Source organism: Columba livia, chromosome 3 (assembly GCF_036013475.1).
Source record: "Columba livia isolate bColLiv1 breed racing homer chromosome 3, bColLiv1.pat.W.v2, whole genome shotgun sequence".
In the NCBI taxonomy this organism is placed as follows: domain Eukaryota; kingdom Metazoa; phylum Chordata; class Aves; order Columbiformes; family Columbidae; genus Columba; species Columba livia.
In genome coordinates, this window is record NC_088604.1 from 26184545 (window position 1) to 26209304 (window position 24760).

The 24760-nt window shown below is 37.7% G+C and overlaps 2 protein-coding genes across 7 annotated transcripts in view; one reads left to right on the plus strand and one right to left on the minus strand.

Annotated features, from left to right (window-relative positions):
• The window catches only part of GFRAL (GDNF family receptor alpha like), a 30247-nt gene extending 12246 nt beyond the window's left edge, over positions 1-18001 (plus strand). For 2 of the 3 annotated variants that reach the window (XM_065056121.1, XM_065056120.1), the window contains exons 4-10: positions 344-781; positions 1575-1631; positions 2342-2669; positions 4809-5068; positions 7248-7346; positions 14717-14798; positions 15776-18001. In XM_065056121.1, coding sequence (XP_064912193.1) covers positions 344-781; positions 1575-1631; positions 2342-2669; positions 4809-5068; positions 7248-7346; positions 14717-14798; positions 15776-15863 — 1352 coding nt within the window. In that variant the 3' untranslated portion in view covers positions 15864-18001. The remainder of the gene's footprint in view (positions 1-343; positions 782-1574; positions 1632-2341; positions 2670-4808; positions 5069-7247; positions 7347-14716; positions 14799-15775) is intronic. The other variant, XM_065056122.1, reaches the window with a different exon arrangement.
• Positions 18002-19283: 1282 nt separating this feature from the next.
• HMGCLL1 (3-hydroxy-3-methylglutaryl-CoA lyase like 1) overlaps positions 19284-24760 on the minus strand; it is a 136805-nt gene continuing 131328 nt past the window's right edge. For all 4 annotated transcript variants that reach the window (XM_065056125.1, XM_065056126.1, XM_065056124.1 and 1 more), the window contains one exon: positions 19284-24562. In XM_065056125.1, the coding sequence (XP_064912197.1) occupies positions 24449-24562 (114 nt within the window). In that variant the 3' untranslated portion in view covers positions 19284-24448. The remainder of the gene's footprint in view (positions 24563-24760) is intronic.

Sequence of the window (24760 nt, forward strand, 5' to 3'; positions counted from 1 at the left end):
AATAATCCATGATATGTCCAATATGTAGGTAGTTAAAATTATGTGAGATTAATCCCTTTATACAGTAATTTTAGTGAGGGTTTCTCATATTACTGTCAGCAGCTGAATTGTTAAAGTAGACTGTATTACGTAGCTACCAGGACACAGTAAGCATGATGAAGATTCATTAGTTTGCAAGAATCTGAAATTATCATGCATTTAAATACATCTCAGAATGAAACTAGGACTTTCATTCATTTTGTTGCATTAAGACAATTATGCTTTTACTGAGTTTCTTTTGAGCTGAGCAGTGATGTTACCTGTTCCATTTGATTTATATCTCTGTTTATAACTAATTGTACAGAGTATTTGGAAACTTCCTCAAGATCAGATACTGGACTGAGTTTTAGGAAACACAGAAACCCTGAAGACCAAAGACACCCAGAAGAATTAGGAAATGACTGCAGTATTGCACAGCAACGCTGTCAGGAGGACCCTTACTGTTTTCTCATGTATAAGAGCTTCCAGCAAGCGTGCCAGGCTGACACTGCAAAATGCAGGTTCCCGATGGTCAACCAGGAGTGTTCATCAGCGTGGAAAGAACTGAGGAAAACAGTGCTGGGAGAGTGCAAGTGCCCAGAGCCACTTCAAATGAGATGCATTAAAATATGGAAGGGAATATTTAACAATCCTTGTTTACAATACTCTCAAGAGAATGTAGCTTCAGCAGCTACTGAAAATTATGATGATGGTGACAATGATGACGATGTTGATGATGAGACAAATCAGGACACTGACACAGGTTAGTGGTATTCCAGCAGTCTGAATGCTTTTGTATGTGACAGTAATGTGCACAGGTCTATGAAAAAGGTTTTCTTAATTATTTGCAGTTAAACATTGGCAACAGGATAGTTTTAAGAGGTTTATTTAGATGCAAATGAATAATCTGACAGTAAAATGATAGCCTGACTGCAAATACTGTCGTCCTTTACTGTGTTTATTTGATACAATCTGACCCAAATCAGTCCCTTTCAGTATGACACTATAACTAGAAACAATGTAAGACCAATAACAACGATTTCCTAATAGCAAGAATTGTCTGTTTGTCTTGACTTTAGAGCATAACAAGCAGTTAGTTGAGCTTGAAAACTGGGTGCACTGATGAACACATTAGGGCATCTGGCCTTTATTTATTCACAAGAAATCTGACTATACTCTGCTAAGCAGCTCTAAAAATTCTTTTTGAGCTCAGAGGATTTGTAATTATGTAGATAATTTTATCAGCAGCCACTGATAAACTGTGCTTTCACCCTGAAACTTATGAATATATGTAACAGTGATTTTAGAGTTTGTTAACAAGCTGACAGGTCCTATTCGGTCAAGCTATTTTTTTATTGTTGTTGATGTTTTGTTTGTTCATTTGTTTGTTTGTTTGGTTGGTTGGTTGTTTTTGTTTGTTTTTTGGTTGTTTGGTTGGGTGGTTGGCTGGTTTTCACTAATGGCACTATGCCAGCAACACAGCCAATACTTTAAAGTTAAAAACGAAGCTAAGACATGATTTATAACATGTCCATGTCCATATCTTTTTGTTCCAGACAACATTAGTAAGGAAGCAAGATTACAATGGCGTTTATCTTCTCTGTCCAAACAAGGTAAGTCTAAATTTACTTATGAATCCTAATAACTGGTTTTAGCTCTGGTTTTATCTGTTTTCAGATAGTGAACAATGTATCAGGAGATTAAAATGAATACATTTTATTCAATTTACTGAAGAGCAGGGAGTCAATGGATCCAACATATTTTCAGTCAAGCTATTGGGCAGATAAGAATCCAAAATGTCAGTTAACAGTACTGATCCTGTTAAATTTAGAGAGGCAAATCCTATCCCGTAAACATTTTAGGGTCAGAATTATCTAAATCTTTTTGGAAGGCTTCTAGCATAGGTTAGAAATACTTAAACTAGCTTCAAAAGCACAGAAATCACATTTTATTATCTTCTCTATCACTTATTATGTAGCCTAGCATAAGAGTGCATGCTGGAGATTTCAACAGCTTCGGGTAGCCACTAGTTCCCAGAAACTATCACGCTCTTTGACGAAACTTCCATCTTGCCAGTTTTCACTCACTGATTTGTCAGAGGCAGAAACTTGCAGGAGGGTTGTTTATGAGGGCCAAGCTGTTTAAGGGAGAAGTACGATGATCATACAATGGGCTTAAAAGAGGCAATGCTGGCAGAGATGAATCAGAAGTTTTGGAAGTCAAACTTGTTTCTAATGGGAATGTTGCAGGCAGGATGACTACTAGTCATCACTTGAAAAAGGTTTTCTTGTGATTTCATTTTAAAAACTCTTGTTCTTTTTAGCATACACAGCAAACAGAACCTGTTTGGATGTGAACAAGGAGTGTGTTGAAGATGAAGTATGTAACAAACAGTTGTCCCTGTACCTTAAGGTTTGCTCAGTAAATAAGAAGTGCAACATGGAAGAATGTCAAGCAGCCATAAGGTTCTTCTATCAAAACATGCCCTTTGAAGTTGCCCAAATGATGGCATTTTGTGATTGTATCCAGCCTGATGAATCCTGCTACAGAGCCAAAGAACTTCTTCATGGCAAGCCCTGTGCAGTTACTGCAGTTCCGCCCCCATCATGTCTGAATGTAATCCATGTGTGTAAAGAGAATGAATTGTGCAGGTAAGTAGAAGAAAGATTTTGTCCAGTAATGTGCTTTTGAATAATGATTTGATCAAACAATTTATATAAAATATATGCCATATAGCTCATCTACAATTTCTTTTCTCACTGTATCCACTGTATATCATCACTTTTGTTTGACATTTTCACAGATGTCTGCATCAACTGTGCTAACTGCACAAGTAATTCCACAAATATACTGAAAAGGTTAATTTTCAAAAAAGTCTGGAATCTAGTGTGGGCTTTTCTTCTCCCTGTTTCATGACACTTGACACAACTTCCTCTGAACAAACTATGCTGTTGCCTTTTTTCATTACCATTTTCTTCAGATAACACCTGCCAGTCTGCACCTTTGCCCTCTAGCAGTTTGCACAAATTGTGCAGCAGACCGGACAAAGTTTGTTTGGTTTAAGTAATTACCTCTTCCACTGTAGTCTGACCCTTTGTACCCAATGGCCGTACAGCCAACTTGGCCCATTCAGAAAATTGTCTTCTCATTCTTTTAATCTCAAGCATACTGATACTTGAAAAAAGCTGCCCTGAAACATGCGCAGACCACCAGACACATGAAGAATAACAGAGTTTTCAGATTTTATTTTATTTTAGAAAACACACAACAAGATCAACCCATGTTCGTAGTTCTACCTAATTGCCACCATTTGTAATGGTCAATGGGTTCACTTTGGTTTTCAGTGTAGTTGCCAGTTCCCTTGTGGATTAGACCTGAATTTTACCTTAAAGCTGTGCTCAAATTAACCATCAGTCAACAAACCAGGAGGTCAACAGATGCTTTCAGGTCTGTGCAGGCTCTTCAGATTGACGTCAGTGAGAATTGCCCCTTTTTGTGTCAAGAAGAATTGGGCTACAAACGTATGTCTGTGCATGTGCATGTGTACACATGTAATATCATAATGGAGACTTGCTGAATTACCCATTATTTTGGGACCATTAATGTTTCCTAGTACTGACAATAACTGGATGTAATTAGCAAAATTAGTTTGTGAATTGTGGCTAGCCATATCTATAAATCAGGAGGTGGATAAAAATAATTCCATTAGCACAGAGGTGGCATCTGCTTCAAAACCTTTGCTTGTGTAATGAAAATATTTACAATAATGTCCTGGCTGATGTTGTAACAGTCCATGTTTTTACATGTGACTTGCTTGTTACAGCCACGCAATATCAATAGTAAATTAATAACCTAATTTTATGATGAAGGAAACAATGTCTTAATAAGTAATGTACAATATACAACAACACTTTAGCTTTATCATCCCCTAACATTTAATATAATGATAGATTGGTTTCTAATTAATATCTACAGTATCTTGGTTAACTTTTAATAGATGTTTACTATTGTCATACATAGTGCATTAAAGGACATGTTTTTCTATCCTAAGAGCAAATAAACGGAAATAATTTGAGATTATTGAGCTAGGAAACAAGTTAATTATTCTCTTATCTCTGCTATCAATTAATCTTTAAGGTCAGATGAATTACTTCAAGTTTTCCCTGAGCTGTGGACATTTTGTATTTTGTTAGCATTTGGGGGAAGGAGGTGTTGGCATTGGATATGGATTGGATATAGATTACTTTATGTAAAATAAATTCAATAGTCCTCCTTCATTCACACTGCCCAACAAACTGATCCACTAGAATGGCACGTGTTTTGGTTTCATTGTGATGAGTAGACTAATTCCTCTATCTGCATTTCTTCTGTGAGGATCTGAGACAGTTGGTATTCATGCTGATTTTTGCTGGACCCTAGGAAAATCTCCATGGGCACTGATTAGAAGAGCACCTGCATCTATGAAGATGTCAAACACAAGTACAGTTGCTTTTTCTCAAAAAGTTCCTAAGTAAAAACAGGTTTTTCCACAAATTATGATTTTCCAGATTTCACTAAAACCAATTGGGTGCAAATCAGATTGGCATTTAGGCCAGCTATCATGGAATTTTGTGATTTTTAAAGCTTAAATGTTGCCTTGGGAATACACTGTCTTTTCATTGTGATCCTTAAATGACTTTCTGTGAAATCGCAGAGTTTTTAAACTGTCATAGAATCATAGAATCATTCTGGTTGGAAGAGAACCTATCATTGTATACTTCCCCCCCCCCCCCCGCCCCGCTTCCCACCAGGAAAAAATACACAGCTTTTCAGTCAAAGTGTTGGAGACATGTGACAAAAAAATGCTACGATGATGAAGCTTGTCTTGAAACTTTAATCAAGGATGACATGCCATGTTCTGCAAATGCTGATTGCAAAGCCGCCTTCATTAGCAACTGGGGCACGATGCTGCGTGTGGAGTGCACCTGCCAGAACTTACCTCACATGGAGCAGGCTTTGTGCAAGCTCTTCCATCACATGCTTCACAGCAAATCTTGCTTCAGTGAATTACGTGAGTAACACATAAAACTTTAAAGAAGAATTAGTTTTACAGAGTATTAAAATGCTGATTTACACTAAATGTTTACTTTGCTATGACTGATTTAAGCAAGATCCAAATAAAAATACAAATCACATGCACACTTTTTCCCTTGGTTTTGGGAAATATTTTATATGAGTAGTGAATCAATACAGTTGCCTACATGTCTCATTATATGAATATGTTGGAATAACAATAAAATAATAATTTCTAGAATCCATAACGTTATGCAGATTAAAAAAGTCCAAAGCCTTCCTTTCATTGGCTTAATGTTATATTTTAATACACTATTTTTACAAATAATATGACGTACTGCTTTTTCTTTCTTCTCTTCTTGGAGTCTAAATATTAGTATAGTTTATACACATTTAACAACAGACTTCATTCCACAGAAAACAACTTCAATGATTTCAATAGAACCTATCAAATAAAAAGCTGCTGTAAATGGAGGCTTCAAGTTTTGCCCTTCAGTAAAAACACTGAGGTTAACTCAGATTAAATGTAGGAACTTTCCCAAACCAGTAAATCCTTTCACGTGTAAATGATTACTTATTTTTGTTAAATATAAATGTCCTTGCCAAGTCTTTGTTTAAGAGGGATTTGTTAGTGCAATGAATGGCAATATGGGAGCAAATATTAATGTTTTAGTCTAAATCAGGAGTGTGCCTTCAAAGCAAATCCTGTGTTTGTCCCCGCTTATTGTCCTGTGGGTCACATCAAAATGGTAGTTCCACATCACAGGGTGGCTCCTGGACTCCTGCAGCCAAAAACTAAACCTGAAGGTTCATCTGCTGCCTCTGCAACACTTCAGCTACATCCAGGCATCTGGTCCATGGACCAGATCAAAGAGCAAAGTACCCACTTCACCTCACATCTTTGATCTATCACACCAGCTATCTTGCTATATAAATCCTCTTAGGATAAACTGCTTCCTAGTGCCTCATATCCTACACCAGCCATCTTCTGTATGTAATTAAATATGTTCTCAGCCTAGCTTGGGAGAGCTAAATACATATATAGATTTGAGAATACTGGCAGCGATTTTGCTGCTGAATGTTATTTATTTGTTTGCTTGTTTTATGGCTGCATTTAATGATCCAAATGAGCGATCACATCATTGCGTTAGTTATGCTTAGAGCTACAAAGAAAAAGATGACCCTCATATCAAAATAATTAAATAATTGTTCATGAGCTTTTGCCATTCCCTGAAGCAGTCGCAGGATAAAATATTGTTGTGGTTTATTTTTGGTTGGTTGCAGTTGTTGTTTTTTGGTTGGCTGTTTTTGGTTTGGTTTGGTTTGTTTTTTAATTGAGTTTGTTTGCTTGTTTGTTTGTTTTGTGGCTTTTGGTTGGTTGGTTTAGTTTGGTTTTGGGTTTTTTTGTTTTGCTTTGGTTGGTCGGTTTTTGGTGGTGGTGTTGTGTTGTTGTTTTGTTGTATTTTTGGTTTGGGTTTGTTTTTTTCTGATGGAAAATTCCCTAACCTAGGTGGGATTGAAGAACAGAAGCATGCTCACCTCTGTAGTGCAATGAATTCATGCTAACTAAACAAAAACTATTTGGGGATCCAAAGCTTCTGGCTGAGCAAAGGATTGGCATCTTCTCTACAGAATATTTGCAGAATCTTGTGAATCTTAACTTTTGTTTTTTCCTACCTAGCTGTGACGCAGCTAAACTGAAAAGAGAGATGATTATGAGCTTGATTGTAAGGCACAGTGTTAAATACCATTAGAACTGGTGTGAACAGACCCACAAGTGGTGTTTACACCATCCCATCTTCCTACTCTTGTATGGCACTGCCTTGCTACAAGTGTTTGCTTTTGGGGCTGTGCTTACAGGATTAAAGATTGCTGCAGACTGACTCAGTAAAAGGCAAGAACTGTGAGTAACTGGCTGCTATATGAGACAGAAGCACAGTGTGGATCAGTGCCAATGTCAGATAAGTGTCACAATGGAATAAGCAAAAATGTCAGGGACAGAAAGTAAAAAGTTATGTTTGTTATTCACTCATTCACTTTGTTCATCAACTATCGGTAAACAGTATTTTTAAATAGCTGCCTTTATAAATTCTTATCAAAACACCAAACAGCATTATTCACTGAAATTATTATTTTGAAATAGTATTTTGAATAGATATTTTGTTTCCAATATTCAGGTCAAATTTCCATTACGAAGAAAGATTTTCATTGGGTAAATACAGAAGTACCAGAAGAAAAGCTTTCTAGAGCACAGCTCCATTCTTCTTCAATTAATGGTGAGTCTGGGCAAGCCACTCCATAATTTTAATAGAAGTACTCTTGAAATTTCCCTTGTGTATGATAGGGAAGACTAAAGTTTGGGTCCCTTGGGTGGGTTCAGGCAAGCAAGCACTACCTGTTGGTCTCTTATTCAACAGAATGTGGAATAATCTCTCTACCTTTTTGGTTTAGTTTATATAACCACAAAATAAACATAATGACACTGAACCAACTTCTCTGATAAGTGGTTTTGAGATAGATGTCTCACAATCACTTTATTATAATTTGGGAAAATGAAGCTATTAAACCCACCAGAACCTGATTCTCCATACAATAATTAGAGAGTAGTAGTCATAATGTGTAATACAAATTATTAGCTTTGATGTCACACCTACTTCTCTCCTATCTCGACTTTTTGTGCCATAGTAGTTACAACAATGAAGCCACAGTAAGTGGTCTGAGAAGGGGTTTGTGTTACACTGCAACAGACTCCACCTTCTCATGCAACAGAAGGAGACGCAATTTCAGATCATCATATTCCAAGGGCTGAACAGCTATGTCTGTTTTTATTACCATGCATTTACAGTAAGCAATGAAGTGACATAAAGCTAAAGGATATTGAATTAATATACACATTCTCTCATGGTTTAAATAATATTAATTTTCTTTTTCCTTTTGAAAGACCCAATTACAGAGTGAGAACACTAAAGAGCTTAATGCACAAATATCGACTCTAATGAGAATGACCTGTTTTACCTTGAGAGGTACAGATTACAATACTTCAGACATTACTACAAATTAGTTCCCAGAACTGTCCATGGTGAACACCTTTAACAGTGAAAAAATAATTCAAACTATACATGCAATACAAAGTGAAGGGACTTCTGTGATCTCAATCCTTCCACTATTGTTGAAGTAGGCAACCTGGAAAGCATAAGATTAGATTCATGGGAATGGGATTCCTGAGATCTGTATGTGGATAATTAAACATTCAGGTGTAATTTTAGCATTAAAATTACTTAAGAATCATGCATGTCATCCAAGTGCTCTCTGTAGCCAAAGAAGAAAGTCAGGGACCCTCTTAGTAGTATTAATCGCCCTTTGTCAGGCTGCCTTTGCTGGAAGTGTTGGCTTCCATTTGCTAAGAACAGGGAGAGAATGAACCTCTAGTGGGAACCAGACTCTTGTGGTTAAATAATGCAAGTTACAATACAAGAAGTCCTGCTCTAAGTGGGAAAATGTAAAATATGAGATATTTCACCCTTGTGACTAGTTCTAACTGCAGACCCTTCAAGTGGGTAAAATGTATTATACATTTCTCTCAGAGATTCAGATAAATGTTTGCAAAAAGCAGCCTGCACCCTGTTAATTCTGTTCCCATTGAAGTCTGAATACTTTCCAAAAACCTGTCCTTGAACTCTTAACAGAATTTTGGATGGCCTTAGAAAAATAAAAAGAATGCTGACCAGCCTAAACCATACAATAAAATATTCCTTCTATTCGAGCTGTCTTGTACACTAGCTGGGAACTCCCTAAGATATAAATGTCTCATAGGAAGCCAGATTAAGGAGAAGAATCTGATTCAGAACATCTACCTGATGATAAAAACCATACTGCAAAATTTTTTCATAAATTCCACTGCCAAAAATCTAACACAGTATCCTAGATTCATACGCTAGTAAATGTGCATTACTGAGGTTGCAAAGGGAGTTATCATCTTTACAAAATATTTATCTTTACTGAAATCAAATCCCAAGAAGGATTCCAGGGTGCAGAGACAAAACAGTTAAGTTGTCAAATATGGCCTTGTGTGTGTGTGTGGAGATGTTTTAAGTTATTTGTTTCCTAGCTGTTTTCTGCTTAGAAATCAGAAGATACAATTTGCCCATATCTTGTCCCTGCATCAGAATCCCAGGAGTATCCTTTAGTTAGCATGTCATTGAAAGATACAAGGATGTCTTTCACCACTGTTCACTAATGATCATCTACAGATGAACACGCTCTGAAGAAACTCTGTATTTCTTCAGCATTTCTTAATTTAATAATTAAAAAAACATTTACTGTGCAAAAAACAGTAATATTTCTCCTTCCTATTCAGTGGCATTGCAAATAATTGGGTAAGATTAGTTTTAGTAAAAGGTGTCTTTCATAATAAATAATAAATCTAAACATATATAAACATATTCCTATATATTTGAAAAGAAATATAACCCTGTTCGGTTGGAAGAATACTATGACAGGTTTGGTGCGACAACAGGATTGTTTAAAAATCTTGACTGGATTTACAGTCATCCACATACCCCTGAGGGTACAGGACAATCCGGTTATCTGTGGTCTGTTATATCCCTGGTAACAAGATGTGATGTGGACAGAGTCTTAACCATATAAAAGTTAATGAGAGTTTTGCTGTGAGCTCAGATGGGGCCAGAATTTTATGTCATTTTGGAAAAAGGATCAAAAACTGCTAAATCAAACAAAAATTCTCCAAACCAAAAATGTTATTGCCTACCTCGTTATGCATTTTCAGCTTGGTTTTGACTTTATCTTATGCAAATTCTCTCAATGATTTTACAGATCCACATAATTTAAAAGATTGCTTCCCACACTTTAATTTGAAAAATGATTCATGTGTGAAGATAAGCATTTACTTTCATAAGCATAGAGCTTTGGAGCTAAAGCATTTTTTGGATGGAAGACAAAGCTAGAAATATGGAACTCTTATCCTGTTCTTGTGAGATATAAAAAATGGGGCTTGACCCAAAACGGTTGAAATTAATCTCATTTCATCTTAAATTGTAGAGTTACCACGTATTTCCTACTGAGGTGTTTTGCTGTGTTGAGAATATAGATAAACAAGTAATTGGCAGGGTTTATCTATAATTATACCAGCTGCTGTGGGAACTGAGATTAGTTCAGCTCCAGCAACTTTAATTTGTAAGATATGAAACATTGTCAATCTGATTGATTTATAAATGCAGAAAAAAGCTTGTGACAAGATGAGGATAGCCAAGAAACCTCTGAGCCCCAGCCAGAATTAGTCTGTGCAATGACCATTCACAGGCATTTCACTAGGTATACATAAGCAGGTAGACTTACACGAGAGTTTAATCCTACTAATTGTTCCAGCTGCTGAGCTATCCTCTACCAAACTTCTTCACTGGAAATGTCCATGTATCTACACAGACAGCTCCAGCTTCAGTGATCCATGCAGACACAGCCATTGTGTCCTTGAGATTTGCAGCCTGTCCTAGAAAGGACAAGACATGCATCATGCAGCTGAGATGGCCCTTCTGTAGACCTGTCCTGAGGCAAAGAGGTTCATGAGCTTCTCACCACAATAGGCCATGTCCACAGGACAGAGCAGCCCACCTAGTGTCTCACAACCCTTCCCGTTACAGTGGAAATGACTGCTGTCCACTTGTGTTGATTCAGTCTCTGCAGGACCGAGCTGAAAACAGCTTATTTTGTCCACCTCTTATTATAAGTCTTCAGACACTGCATGTGCCTTTATTTCTCCATGGTACATGTAGAAGCTTGTATAGTTTTCTCTATCTAGTCAGAGAACCCAAACTACATTTGCTGTTCTGCAGCTCAGCCAGTTGAGGTACTGAAACAGCTGTTTCTTAGAAGAGTAATGGCATAGGTGTGTTACATACACGACATGTTTTACCATTTCTGCCAAGAATAGGAAAGTACCCTAACTTTTAATCATGGTTTTAATTCTTGTGACAGATTTGTCTGCTCTTCAGTGAACTGTGAATGGGCACACAGCGTGAGCACTAAGGTTGTTTACAGATCCATAACTACAAATGTGCCCAATTTCAGTCAATGTATTTATTATTTGCTTAGAGCACTGTTTTTTTAAGCCTTAACTCATTGTTATTTAGATCTTGTTCAGATGATCAATACCATGTATACAGAGACCAAAACAAGATAATACAGCTGGTATGTCATACAGGAATTTAAATGTAGATTCTGGTACACAGAATTTGGGATAAACAGAGATAAAATTTCATATCTATACTTCTTAATGCCCCTAGTGCTATTTCACGTTTCAAGAACTGGTTGGATGTAGATTAATAGGGAAAATTTATATAAAATATTCCTTCAGATTTTTAAAGAAGAACAGAGTGTCTATCAAGAAACACACACCCCAATAACATTTTTAAGGGAAGATGAACAAGAAGGTTCAAGTAGTCAAACCACAAAGAATACATGAAGTGAAAAATTAGCTCTTCAGCCACAAGATTGTGCCCTCTCCTAGCCTTACCAATTCCCTTGCTCCTCAGAAGGCAGGATAAAATATATGGCTTCTAGCATGATCTCATCATTAACATCGTTCTTGTATTCCCCATAGAACTGAAAATGCTATAATCAACATCTTCTATCAGCAGTTACTTCACTAAAAACATAGCATTTTATAAAGTTTAGACAATAAGTAGAATATATTGATTTCATTTGATCATTTTGATATGGTTTCCCACAGCCTTCCCCTAGGGTAACTGATACTTTATGGTCTACACAAGTGGTCTCTATGGTGGGTGGGCTGACAAGCCATATCCAGAGAGTGGGGGTAAATGGCTCTTTTTCAAACTAGCAACCTGTCATGAGTGGGGTTCTCCAGGGATTGATACTGGTCCCAATGATGTTTAACATCTTCATAAGAGATCTGGAGGATGGGATCTAGTGTGTCCTGATAAAGTTTACTGTTGACACCAAACTGAGTAAGTGGACAGGAGGGAAAGCCACCCTGCAGGGTGACCTGGATAGCCTGGAAGAGTCGGCTACCAAGTACTTCATCAAGTTCAATAAGGACAAGTGTAAGGTCTTGCACCTGGGAAAACTTAATCCAGTATTGCAGCACAGGTTGGGATCTACCTGCCTGGGGAGTAGCTCTGTGGAAAGGGACCTGGGAGTCCTGGTGGACAACGGGCTCAATATGAGTGAGGAGTGTGTTGCTGTGGCAAAGAAAGCCAACAGATGCTGGGCTGCATTAACAAGGGCATCACCAGCAGAGACAAAGTCATTATCCCACTGTACTCAGTGCTCGTCAGGCCACAGCTGGAATACTGTGTTCGGTTTGGTGCCTGCTGTGCAAAAAAGATGTGAACAGACTGGGGAGGGTCTGAAGAAGGGCCACAAAGAGGATCAAAGGACTGGGAAGACGTTATATGAGGAAGGGCTGAAACAACTGGGCTTGTTCAACCTTGAGACAAGAAAGCTTAGGGGAGACCTCATCACCATGTTTAGTATTTAAAGGGTGGCTGCAAAGCTTTTCCTTTTTACATGGAAAAGGTGAGGGGTAATGGTTGCAAGTTGTTCCTGGAGAGATTCTTATTGGACACAAGAGGGAAATTTTTAATTTATGAGAACAATCAGCTATTGGAATAATCTTCCCAAGGAAGTGGTGGATTTCCCAACATTGAACGCTTAAGATTCAGCTGGACAGGGATGCTGGGTCATCTTGTCTAGACTGTGCTTTTGCTGAGACAGCTTGGACTAGGTGATCCCTGTGGTCCCTTCCAACCTAGTATTCTATGATTCTATGATTTCAGAGTGTTTTGTTTTATAAAAATGAAATATTTTTTCAACTTTTTAAAGGAGAATATTGCAATATTTTGGTAAAATTATATTAGTCCATTTTAACCATCCATAACTGTTGCTCCTAATAATTTTCCTAGTTTTGTGGTAAGTGATGTACTTTAAAAACTTCCATTTGCCTTAACTGTGTGAACCTCACTTTCCACTTAAAAAAGTAGGAAACTTTTACCCTTACATGTGCCCCTGCAGCTGTAGAAAGTTTTAAAAACTGAGTGTACAATAAAGATTCAAAACTGGAAAAAAAAAGAAAAAGCCTAAAAGTTATTATTTTCCTAAAACCCATCATCTTAAAGAAATGTTGTAACTTGCGAGGAGGTCGAACTGAGGATCTATTTTTTAACATACAATGTTAGCAGTCCTGCACTGATAACAAGAGCGACATCACCCCTCTTCAAAAATTCACCCCATTAAATGTTTTTCAGTAGCTTGCTGCATTAAGTGTAATCATGTTCATTCCATGCAACTTGTGATGGTTCAAACATTGCTTTCCTTTTTCTTTTACTGGAAAGCTTGACTTTCAGATAGCTTTTTGAGAAAAAAAATGAGTATCATCCTGCAATAAACACCAGGCAAGTCCAATGGCCTACTCAGTTCTTGCCCATTGCTTGCCTTGTTGTATAGGGGAATATATATCCACAGTCTCTTACTGGAGCTGCTCCAGTATCCATACTGCCTGTGTTTGTATTACACTATACGCTACATCTGTTGCTTATATATAGTGCATACAGAAATATGTCATTTAGAGTCTGTGTGTGCATAGACACAAACACACACAACATATAAAATCTGGTAACTGATTCAGGGAACAGAGTTTGACTTTCTCACAGCCCAGGTAAGTGGCCCAGTGATGGGGCCAGGACTCCATCTCTCAGTGAATGTTTCACTGACTACATAAAGTGGAGCAGCTTGGGAACAGCTAAAAGGCCCTCTGCATTTTAGTTTCTATATAAACAAAACTTACATAATTGTGTAAATGTGACAGAATCAAGGCAACAGGAAAGTAACAGAAAGCTCTCATGTTTTATGCTTGTGGCTCTGGATTTGAGTCCTCTCATCAAGTCGTCTAACCTCGCCATCCCAGGTTCAGGGCTTACATTACATTCTCAACTGAAACTTTTCCTTTAGAATATTTGATCAAAACTGACAGATTCATTTCTCCAGGAAAAATAAGTTTCTTCTCATTTGGAAAACCAAAGCTGAAACAACGCCCAGTTTTTCAAGAGTTGGAATTTTTAGCATATAAGCTGCCTAAGTGACTTTTTGGTGAGAAGCCGAAGAGGAAACTCCATGGGCACAGAGCCCAGAAACATGGTGTTAGATCCCATTTTACATTAATTTGATTCTAGATCAAGTATTATTGCACACTGCAATTATGGTAATACGTGAAAAAATAAAAGAGGTCTAGCAGGTAAGTAAGAGCCAGGTCTCCTCTGATACACAGAATAAAATTAATACCTTAAAATCAATGGGGATAATACTCCAAAACACAAATCAGAGTAACAAGTTATTCCCCTGGAGAAGAGTAAAAGGTAGCTCTACACATATGAAGTGCTATTGGAGCTGGAATTTACAAAAAGGAGTCTGAAAATGATTTTGCATCAACTGCTAAAGGAAGAGTAATTCCTACCATTGGCATACAATCAAGGTCTTTTTTCCTCCTTTTAATTATTAATGTCAGAATTGATAGCTAATTTAGCTTACACATGTATGCATTCCAATTCAGATCTGATTCTTATTACTGAAGAAGGAAATGTTTCATGTCTGCTTTCTGTTTTTTTACCTATAGGTGAAACAGTCTATGTTATTGCCTATTCCTCCTGCATAGTTCTCATCCTAGGAATAGTCCTGTTGACTCTCCTAAAGATCAGGTAATTTGATATGGATATTAATCATTGGTTCTAGGAAATTGGAAAAGCATAAAATAAAATGTTTTGACTTAGTTAAGAGGTTGGCACTATGATTGTCTTTAAAAACAGTCCAGCATGCCTCGGTGATGGAAAGAACTGACATTGCGGGTGTCAGCAGGAAGGAGTGAAATACGATGCGTATTTACAATGCCCTCCATTCATACAGAGATCCCAGGCTTCAGGAGGTTTCATTTCCTGTCCCATGGCAGGGGAAGGTGAAATCCGAATTCAAAAATTCTGCGAGGCTACCTTCCTAGCTCTGCAGCAGGCAGAGGTAATGCAGAAAGGAAATGAGAATATTCAGCATTATAACATATTTAGAAACTGAACTGTGAATGCTGCTATTGTAGTTAATATTCTTGCCAAATGCCATTTCTGTTGATAGGATTCTGTAAACATTCCCACACACACAGTATGAGAAACTGCCCATACACCAATGCTTGGTAAGAAAACAGAAATGTGCATTCACTTAGGCAAATGAACATGGCCTTTTCTTAAATGATACATTTTCTTGGACCAAATTAAATGGCCAGATTTCAAGACTTACACTGTCAGATGATAAGTAACAGAATATGATGTAGCAGGAGCTATATATAGTGAGAGGGATATTGAGTCAATTTTCATTATTAAATTCAGAGGCAGATCAAAGAGGAATCATGCAGAAAAATGCAAAAGTCAAGTCAAGGATATATGGGAACAGAGGCTTTCTCTTTACGTTTGCATTTACAGGAATATCAGCATATAAATAAAACTCAGATTTAAAGAATACAGGGGATGGAAGAAAGAACAGTACATTAATAACAGTGAAAGAAATTATTTTATACCACAGTGTTCATCATAAAAAGAGGGGAATTTTGCCACTGATTTCAATTAAGCCAAAGTTCAAACCAAAAGCTGTATAGTTTATTGCTAAATACATGCACATTCTTTGTTTTCAGAGCCTGCAGAGCAAAACATGAGTCAAGAAGTCCCTCGCCAGACCATTCTTCTGAAACATTTATGGTCCATTATAAAAGTAACAGATGAACTATGCTGTTGCTTAGGCCTTTTAAGGCTAGTCTTGAAAGCCAGTCTGTTGTACATATGCTATAATAAAATATATATTAGAAAACCTACTATAAATTATGGATTTTTGTAGCTGAGCATACAAAAGATTTTTATATTTATTAATGCATATTAAACCTTTCACAAGGTAAAAATCAATAGAACTGTACTCTCTTTCATTTGCATAGATTCACAGTTCTATCCTGAGCCGTATGTTTCCTACATTTTCAGATGCACAGGACAAAATGCTGTATGAGCATGAATCTGCTCAGCATTGGCAGTCTTTGCAACCCACTCTTCTGATCTGAACTCTGCCAGAAAAGGAAAAAAATCCACTCAGAAACATTGTAGAGAGCTGTTAAAAAGTACATATGTGATAGTTTTGTACACTAGGTTCCTAAGTACCTAATGCCATATTTATAAGGCCGCACTCACAAGGTAGGCTGTCCATAGTTTGATGGTGGAACACCTGGTGGGGTATGAGGAGATCAGGATTACAATCATTTTCAATATGAAACGGAGGTAAACTCTGAATGAGCTAATGCTTTGACTCCAGTATGCTGTTGCTGAAACTGGTTATTCTTTCTTCTCCTTCAAGAAGAAATAAGTGAGCCTTGCCAAATAAAATACAGTAATTTTAGAAAGCATTTTGTGGTCTGAATGCCCGGTGGAGAAAGTTGCTTGGGGCTGAAGTGCCTACTTCTTGAGAGAGAAGTTACAACCCGTCTCATCATCCGTTTTTCCCATTCATTGTCTCTAGGCAATATCCAAAATGCCTAATTCTCCCCATGCACTGTACTGGGAGTCATGGTCCCTAACACACCACTCTGGATTCCACTTTCTGGCCATGAGTTCTGGATTTCTCCCCATAGCTGTGTTGTTTCACTAGATTTAAGCTTCTATTTACTAGCAATTGTTTGTCTTTGTTATGTCTTTGTAACGATCTGGTTCTGGTCAGCACAAGACAACGGGCTGGCATTTCTTAGACAAGTGTTACCATAAGCAGCGAATGTATTGTCTCGTTGTGCTAGCATCTGATGTTTAATTTGAATCTTTTCTGAATTCCCACTAAATGTAAGTCACACAACAAATGGTGTTATCAGGAATGAAATACTGGTTCCACTGAATTCAGCTCCAGTTTTGACCATGACTGATGTAGATCTAGGGCTAGAAATCTATGATGTGATCAGAAGAGCAGGAATCTCTATTCTTCAAAGTGACTTTTGCTTCTGGCTTTGGTAGCTTGTGAAATGATTTAGGTGTGCAATTCTATTGAAGAGTTTTAGAAATTTTTAACAATTATTACAACATGCATTCTTTTTCTTTAGGATCTGCATAAAACCAGAAACTCCTTGTTTCGCAGTCAAATGCTATCTCTTTACTAAATCAGCCTATGGACAAAAATACAACAAAAAATTGGAAAGCTGATTAGTTTGTTAATCAAAACAATCTCTTTTATCAGTCCAGCCATTTGCAGTTTACCTCACACCATGTAGGTTTTTTGAAAGTAATATATTAGTATTCTTCATCTCAAAACTCTGAAGAGGAAAAAGTTCAAACTGAAAATACTCTTGAGCTGTTCTCACCTGTGTTGAATAAGAGCATTCCTTTATATAGGAAATATACATATGAAGTGAATGCCATGTTGGTTTTCAGTCTGACTTTAAAAAACAATGACGCAATGCTGAACCCACTGTGTCAAAAAATTTGAAGAGCTCCATTTCTATTCAGGTTAAACTAAACCTCAGTCATAAAGGCATCTCTTGTAACTTTCTGTCTTATAAACTTTTTGTTTTCTTTTAATCTTATATACAGTGGTTAGGAATTCTCCTCGTATATGTGTCTAGACACAAACATATGCTCACACATACACAAGTATGTAAAAAGTATTTGAACTGGAGGGTAAGTAAGACAACAAGATATTTAGTAGCTACTGTGTTGCTTCTGTAATTTTACGGGCTCTCTTCACTAGGGCTGACTTTAAAGCTTAACAGAAAAATACATTTCCTCCATTATACATGTAAAATGTATTCTTTTGATTTCCTAGTGACACTGTATTTTGTCAATTGTATCTAGGCATTAATTATTAAATAAAGGAATTTCTGCTGGGTTGATCTGTATTCAAGTGTTTCTGATTAGACTCTTCTAATTGCATCATGAACAGTTTTGTGATGAAAGAAGTAGCATCTTTGTAACAGCCTGATCATTAAAATCTTTTCCCTTGAAGTAAGACATCTGCACCGAATTTCCAGCTGAGGAAAATTAAGCCTCATTGACAATTTGGGATTCCCAGGACATGGACAATTTTGGGTAAGGAGCTAGGACATTGCAGAGTGAAGAAATGAAGACTAATTGGGCCAGAGGGAGAAAGCATAAATGTTGGCCCTCCAGCACTCTCATCTGAAAGGGGACATACTGGGTTCAAGTTTTTCTTTCAAGATTGTTTATGCAGTTTATATAAGGATTGATCCAAATTAACTGTATAAAGAGTTTTTGAGACAAGTGTGCAGGACTAGCTATTCCTCATGCAGTATTGAAGCTACAAGGCTGCAAAGTCCAAGTCTCCACCACTCCTGTCTTGCCACAATGAGTCCTGAATTCTTCAAAAGGAAGATTTTCCTCAGCCGTCTCACCTCTTTGTGAGGTGAGAGAATGGGCTGCTTGGAGAGACAGGTGTGGGCTCAACCTCATGAAGCTGTTGTGGGAATTGCAACCAGGTCCTCTGAGCTAGATGTCAGGTCAAGGTAGTAACAGAAGAGGGATGGAAGCAGCACCAACACCATCCCCAAGACGGCACTTTAAAAGAGTGAACACCATTCCGTTATCTAAAAAAAAAAACATTGTGGGTGCCTTTCCACCAGGGAAAATACCAACTGTTGGATTCAGGCTGGTGAAGGTAACTGAGCTCATGTTGAGGCACTTCAACAGTAGCATGGGGTAGGGAATTTTACTGTTGACTTTTCCAAGAAAGTTCCCTGATCAACACGCTGATGTTTCAGACCACACGCTGAAGTCATTCAGTCTCCCATGAAGCGTGTAGGGGGTCTTAGACATTATTTAAGGGGCACAGATTTCTACACTGCAGGGAAACATCTGAAGTTAGATAATGCCTCATTGAATTTTTCAACTCCTCCCTCCACTCCTGGCTGTAGCTTTTAATGTTTAGTTAATGGAGGAAAGAAGTGTTTCCCTAGTAACTTAGAAGAGATTTGTCAGCTATAAAAGCACACAGGGGCAACTGATAAAAAGGTAATCCTAAGAAAATGCACTCCAAATGGATTATGAGGTAACAAAGTCAACACAGGCGTACATGTCAGAGTGACAGCTTGTATTTGCTAATGCCGTATGTGTGAGCTGGTTAGTGAGAGCTGCTGAATCTGGCGTAATACATGAGCATATCAGTTTCAACAAACACTGAGACAGGTTTTATTTTGGCTTTAACACACATATTGCAAAATCACAAATGCATTAAACCAAGAGGGTACATGACAATTGCTTAACAAACGGATCATCTCTTTGACATCAGTTTCAAAGGACTAAGTTGACTTTGGCTGTAGTCCTTCTGCCTGCTGTGTTATTGCAGCAATGAACATCAACACTGCCTAAGAGCAGGACTGCAGAGAAAAATGATCTTCAAAAATATATCATAACAAAAGAAAAGCACTGACCAGCAAATCAAGAACTGGAAAGCAAGTGTCTTTCATTCACTTCTCCAGACTGATTCTTCTGTTTAGTCAGTTCTCTAGATATTTCACAATCAATAAAGAGAACTTAAGGCTGTCTGAAAAATCATAGACAAATTCAGTGGCAGAGAATACTCATCTTCAGGTATCACAGTGACTAAACAATATTTCTAACCCTTAAAAATAACTCAGTGAAAAAATAGGCAGATCTTATACATTCACACTAGCTCTTCAGACAAGTATTTTATTTCAACAGCAATGATCCCAAACACAGGAATTTTACCTTGCAGACTTGCAGTCTTTATTTTGTGACTCCTTATTACAATAATAAAAGTTTTGTGAACTCAAATGATGCTATTAAGAAAGGAAAATTAGGCAGAGCCTCTCTGGACTTATTCACAAGACCAGAATATTCATTTCTTCTTTCCATAAACTCTGATTACACATGAAAATGAAACATTAAAGTGCTGGTTCAGAGCCAAGTTGCCCTAATGCATAAAAGTTTGAACGACAAAGCAAGCTGCTACTGGAAGACAGTAGCACTATCCATGTATGGCATCCATGTCATTGCCATGTTATGAAAGGCACTGAAGAACAATTATGCTCATTACTAACAGAACTGATCAGCTTCTCCGAAGAGCACACCAGCTGTGCTGTTAGAAGAACATAGTATCTTGACAGGCCAAAGTGGACAGTATTCAACTTTCTAGCCATTGCCAACAACATGGGAAAAACTACTGTGGGAATATGAAAGAAAATTCCAGTGTCATGACATTGGTCAGCTGTTGAACCTTCACGGGTTCAGACCAGGGCACAGACCAAAGGCTGCCCTGGGAAATCCAGTGTACATTCTCCATTGCCCTGGCACAGGTGACTTTGATACATCGAGCAACAGAGGAAAGTCTCCAAGGTATAGAAGTAAATATCTAATTTGTTTCCAATAAGACTCAGAGCGGTCAGTCAATACATATTCCTTCTCTCCTTCTGCAGGCTCTCAGAGCTTTTAGTATTTACAGAGGACTATCAGCAAAACAGACAGGGAGACACTACGTCCCCATATTCCAACAGTGTGATCACAAGATTCAGCACTCTGACGCTTTTTCTTGATACCATTCAACAAACATACATATATATAATCTTTATAACAACACAGTAATAGGAACAGCTGCTCATGGAAGCCAAGCACCTGGATGCAAGCCTTCCGGAGTCAGAGGGTTACTTCAGGGTGAAGTGACAGCAGTGTCCTCAGTGAGGAACACTGAGAGGGACAAAAAGACGAAGCATGCCTAGTGGTGGGTCACTCTGACTATAAGCATAAAGATTTAGAAGTTTGGAAGCACTGGAGAGCAGCAACACCATCACACCACTTACAGTTCTTGCCATATGTTTGAATATGGCAGTCTCGACTGCTTTATTTTATGCTGAACTCAAAGTTGCCTGTGCGAGCAATGCATGCTCACGGCAGAGCTACTGAACTAGCCCTTGATCTTAAGGGCAATACAGGCCTATTCTGTGAAGTCAAAGATTAAGTGTTAAAATGCTCCACACAGTCAAAACTATACCAGCCCAGGAAAGCAGAGCAGCAGCACTTTACGTGCCTAACAGATTTTAGTAGCGAGAACATGAGATGTCTCAGGATTCTCAGTCACACTACAAGTAAAGAAGGATTTTGTGGGGATTGCTCACCTGGACCAACAGGCTTAAATTAATCCCAGGTGGCACTTTTGGCACATAAACATTCAGGTTTTTTTTAATCTGGCTCTACATTTCTTCCTCCCTTGTAACAATCCTGACAAACAATCTATTTGTCTGTGACCTCCACCCTGGATTACTATAATTCACTATGTGGTTGAAGCTGAACGTGAGGGTAAAGCACAGACTCCAGATGTGACTGCTCATCTTTTCCAATGCTCACATCGCTATAGAATAACAGACCTGCATTTAAGGCTCTCCACAAGCTCCCAAGTAGTTTCTAAAACAGACCCAAAAAAGAACCAAGGCATTTTAGGCTGTTCATCCCCGTGATTTAAGAGGTGCCCTGTTTCAGTGCACAGGGACTGTTAAGACCCTCAGAATCACAAACAAGGCAGCCCAGATGCTGAGAGGCTTGGGATGCACTACACACACAGGCATAACTGAAAACTCCTCTAGAGTGTAAGAGTCTCCCAGTGCTAAAGTTTGCAATCCTTCATGGTAGTTAGGAACTTAAATGTCTAGAACTCTCAAAGAACTGAAGCAGAGCTAGCTCTCTTATTCTACAGTTCTACATAGGTATTTTATTTAATGCAAAAGTTGCGGTGGTAGTAGTGAAACCACTCACTTTCATCTATGTTGTAGTTACCATACATATCAAAACAATGGACAGTAGCAGTTCATTTCCTCACTTGGCCTATATTTGAAGCTCTCACCACCATCTTCAAGGAAAGAAAACCGAACACCTTATCTGCTGCAGAGACTTTTTTTTCTTGTGATCTTTCTGGTCTCAGGAATTTTGAATTCCATCCTACCCAGTGGGACTACCTCACCTAGATTTATTAGAAAATGAGTTCTTTTTCAATTCTGTATATAGCCTGTGGATAGCTCCATTGATTAAGTTGTCAAAAACCATGCATTTGAATCTCCTCAGGCCGAGTATCAATCTAATCTCAGATCAGTTGTTTAGCCCAGCATTCAGGCTAGTATTTAAAAGGTGGTTTGCATCGCAAGCATGTTTTTTGAAGGGGTGACTTCACTTTCAATCTGTGAGAAGCTCAGTCTTTCTCATGTCGGTTAAACATGCTCCCATGTTCTTGGCTGGAAGAACACTCATCAGGTCCTACATGAGAACATAACGTTTCAGTGCAAAATGAGCTTCTTCTGTGCCTGCACAGAAACAAACTAAAGAGGAAAATTTATTGCTAAACAAGAAAGAATTACAGTGTGGTTAGTCACCTTCAGGGGTAAATGGCACCTCAACTTGGGAATCTTCAGGATGCCAATTCCGGCACCTTGTTTAGACTTAACTACTGGTTACTAGACTAGGTACAGCCTAAGTACTGCTGTAGATTCCTCACTTCTTCACAGAACTTTTAAATCTGTGAATGGTTCAAGAGCTGGTTTTATTAAACTTTGTGTTTTGATATATGAGCCATAGTGGCTGCTAAATAATGAAGCCCCAAATGAAACATAGGAAAATGAGGCTGGAGCATTTTCTGTGGTGATCCAATTATGCACCCAGAGCAGGGCAAGCAAATTAGGGTGTTCATGTCTTTAAGGGTACACAAAGTCTTCTCAAGAGATACCACAAGGAGGGGTGTAATTTAGTATAAGCAAGATATTTCCTGTATCACTTGAACACATTTCTTTGCTTATTCTTTGACTCTTATGGTAAGAGAGAAACAATGTAGTTTATAGTAGTTCTGACTATCATTATGGTATAAAAAGGATAGAGGTTTTATATCAAATTTATAGCTTTGATTTACCTGGCATGCAAAGTTTGACTATCTTAAGCTGTGCCAACTCTAAACTACAATATTGGCTAACAGATCTCAGAAAAAGTTCAGTTTCAAAGGCAAGCTGAGACTTAGCTGTAACTTGGCAAAGTTGAATTCCAGACAAAAATGATTCAGCCTTTTCATTCTTTACTTATTATCTTTTACTTTCTCTTATCTTACCTTTGCCCAGTTTTTCACATTCTGGAGGAAAATGGAGAATATGAAAAAAGATCATAGTCCAGGGTTTTGGACTTCCATTATGACAGGCTATTTTCAGAAAAAAAAATCAGGGATAAGGACACAGAGAATTACCGAAGGATCCTACACAACCAACCAATAAAAGTACTGATGTTTTAGACTGAAAAAATGAAAATATTTTCATGGCACATTTGAACACTTTATAGATAGGAAAAGGCTCTTCTTTGAATTTGTCCATTGCTGACCTAAAAATTGCAATGCGGTTCACTGCCACCTTGATGAACTAAGACATTGAAAAGTACAGTATCACTATCGGTAGAGCACAAAGGAAAACTGTAAGTGGAACCCTTCATGTAATGTAGTCAAGCAGAATATTATTATTCTCAAAAATTCATGACATAAGTGAGAATGTCAATTCATAGACTATGGAATAAAAAATCAAATTTTTAGATGAGACCTTGGACAAAAATTTAGCCTTTTCTATACTACTACTACCCTGAACGATGGCTGAAAACCTTGTAAAGTTTTAATTGCTTCATATAATCAGGTTTTAATACAGTAGACAAAAAAAGCAACTACAACAAATTTCACATATGTAACAAATAAGATAATTTGCATTAGATTTGGAGGATCTGGCAGACTGGCATTCACCACAAAGTCTTGGAACAATTGAAAGTCATCCATATATGTAACAGATGTTAAACAGAACAAAAATTAATAAGTGCTATTGCTAAAAAAAATCTTATGGTGAATTCAGATTTGAGTCCATGTTCATAACACAACTGACTTCACAAACGAAAAGTAAAGATTCAGATAAATAAAACACATAATAGAATGGCCACACACAGTGTGAGATATCATAAACTACTGCAAACACTTGGACTGCTCTAAAAGTCACCTTGATTAGAAATTAACTACGTATTCACTAAAATTCATTCTAAACCAGGGGAAAATGTCTTGGTGTTTATACATTTTCCCCATCTATAGAAGTACCAAGCTCAGGGTTCTGTACTACAGTAATTTATTTCTTGCTCACAAGTCATACAATTCTTGACAAGACAGTACAGTACAATAACTCTTCCCATAATAAAATGTTATGTATGGGGTTTATTTTGGTTCTTTGCTGAAATGGTTTTCCTATATTTGTTTTCTTGATGTGAATGTCCTCGGTCAAGGTAGATGACAAATGTAACTAAGCTGCAAAAAAATCCGTTTAATTGATAGTTGCAGTACTGAAGGAAGCTTGTGCAACCTTTGAGTTTGTTTTCTTGTTCAAAGCTGTACAGATGAAGTTTCCAGCTTCCATCACTGCATAAAGATTTACTCCCTAAAAAAGAGATAAAAAATGTTAATAATAATATATGCATATGTTGAAAATGCTTAAACTGCATGCTTTTTCGCTCTCAGGTCTAATTTTTGCAAACAAAGGTCCTGATTCATGTGATAGGTCAGTAATGGAGATCAGTAGAGTTACAGTGATGTACACAATAGTCACAGCTTCCAGTTGTTTGGAAGGCTCTACCAC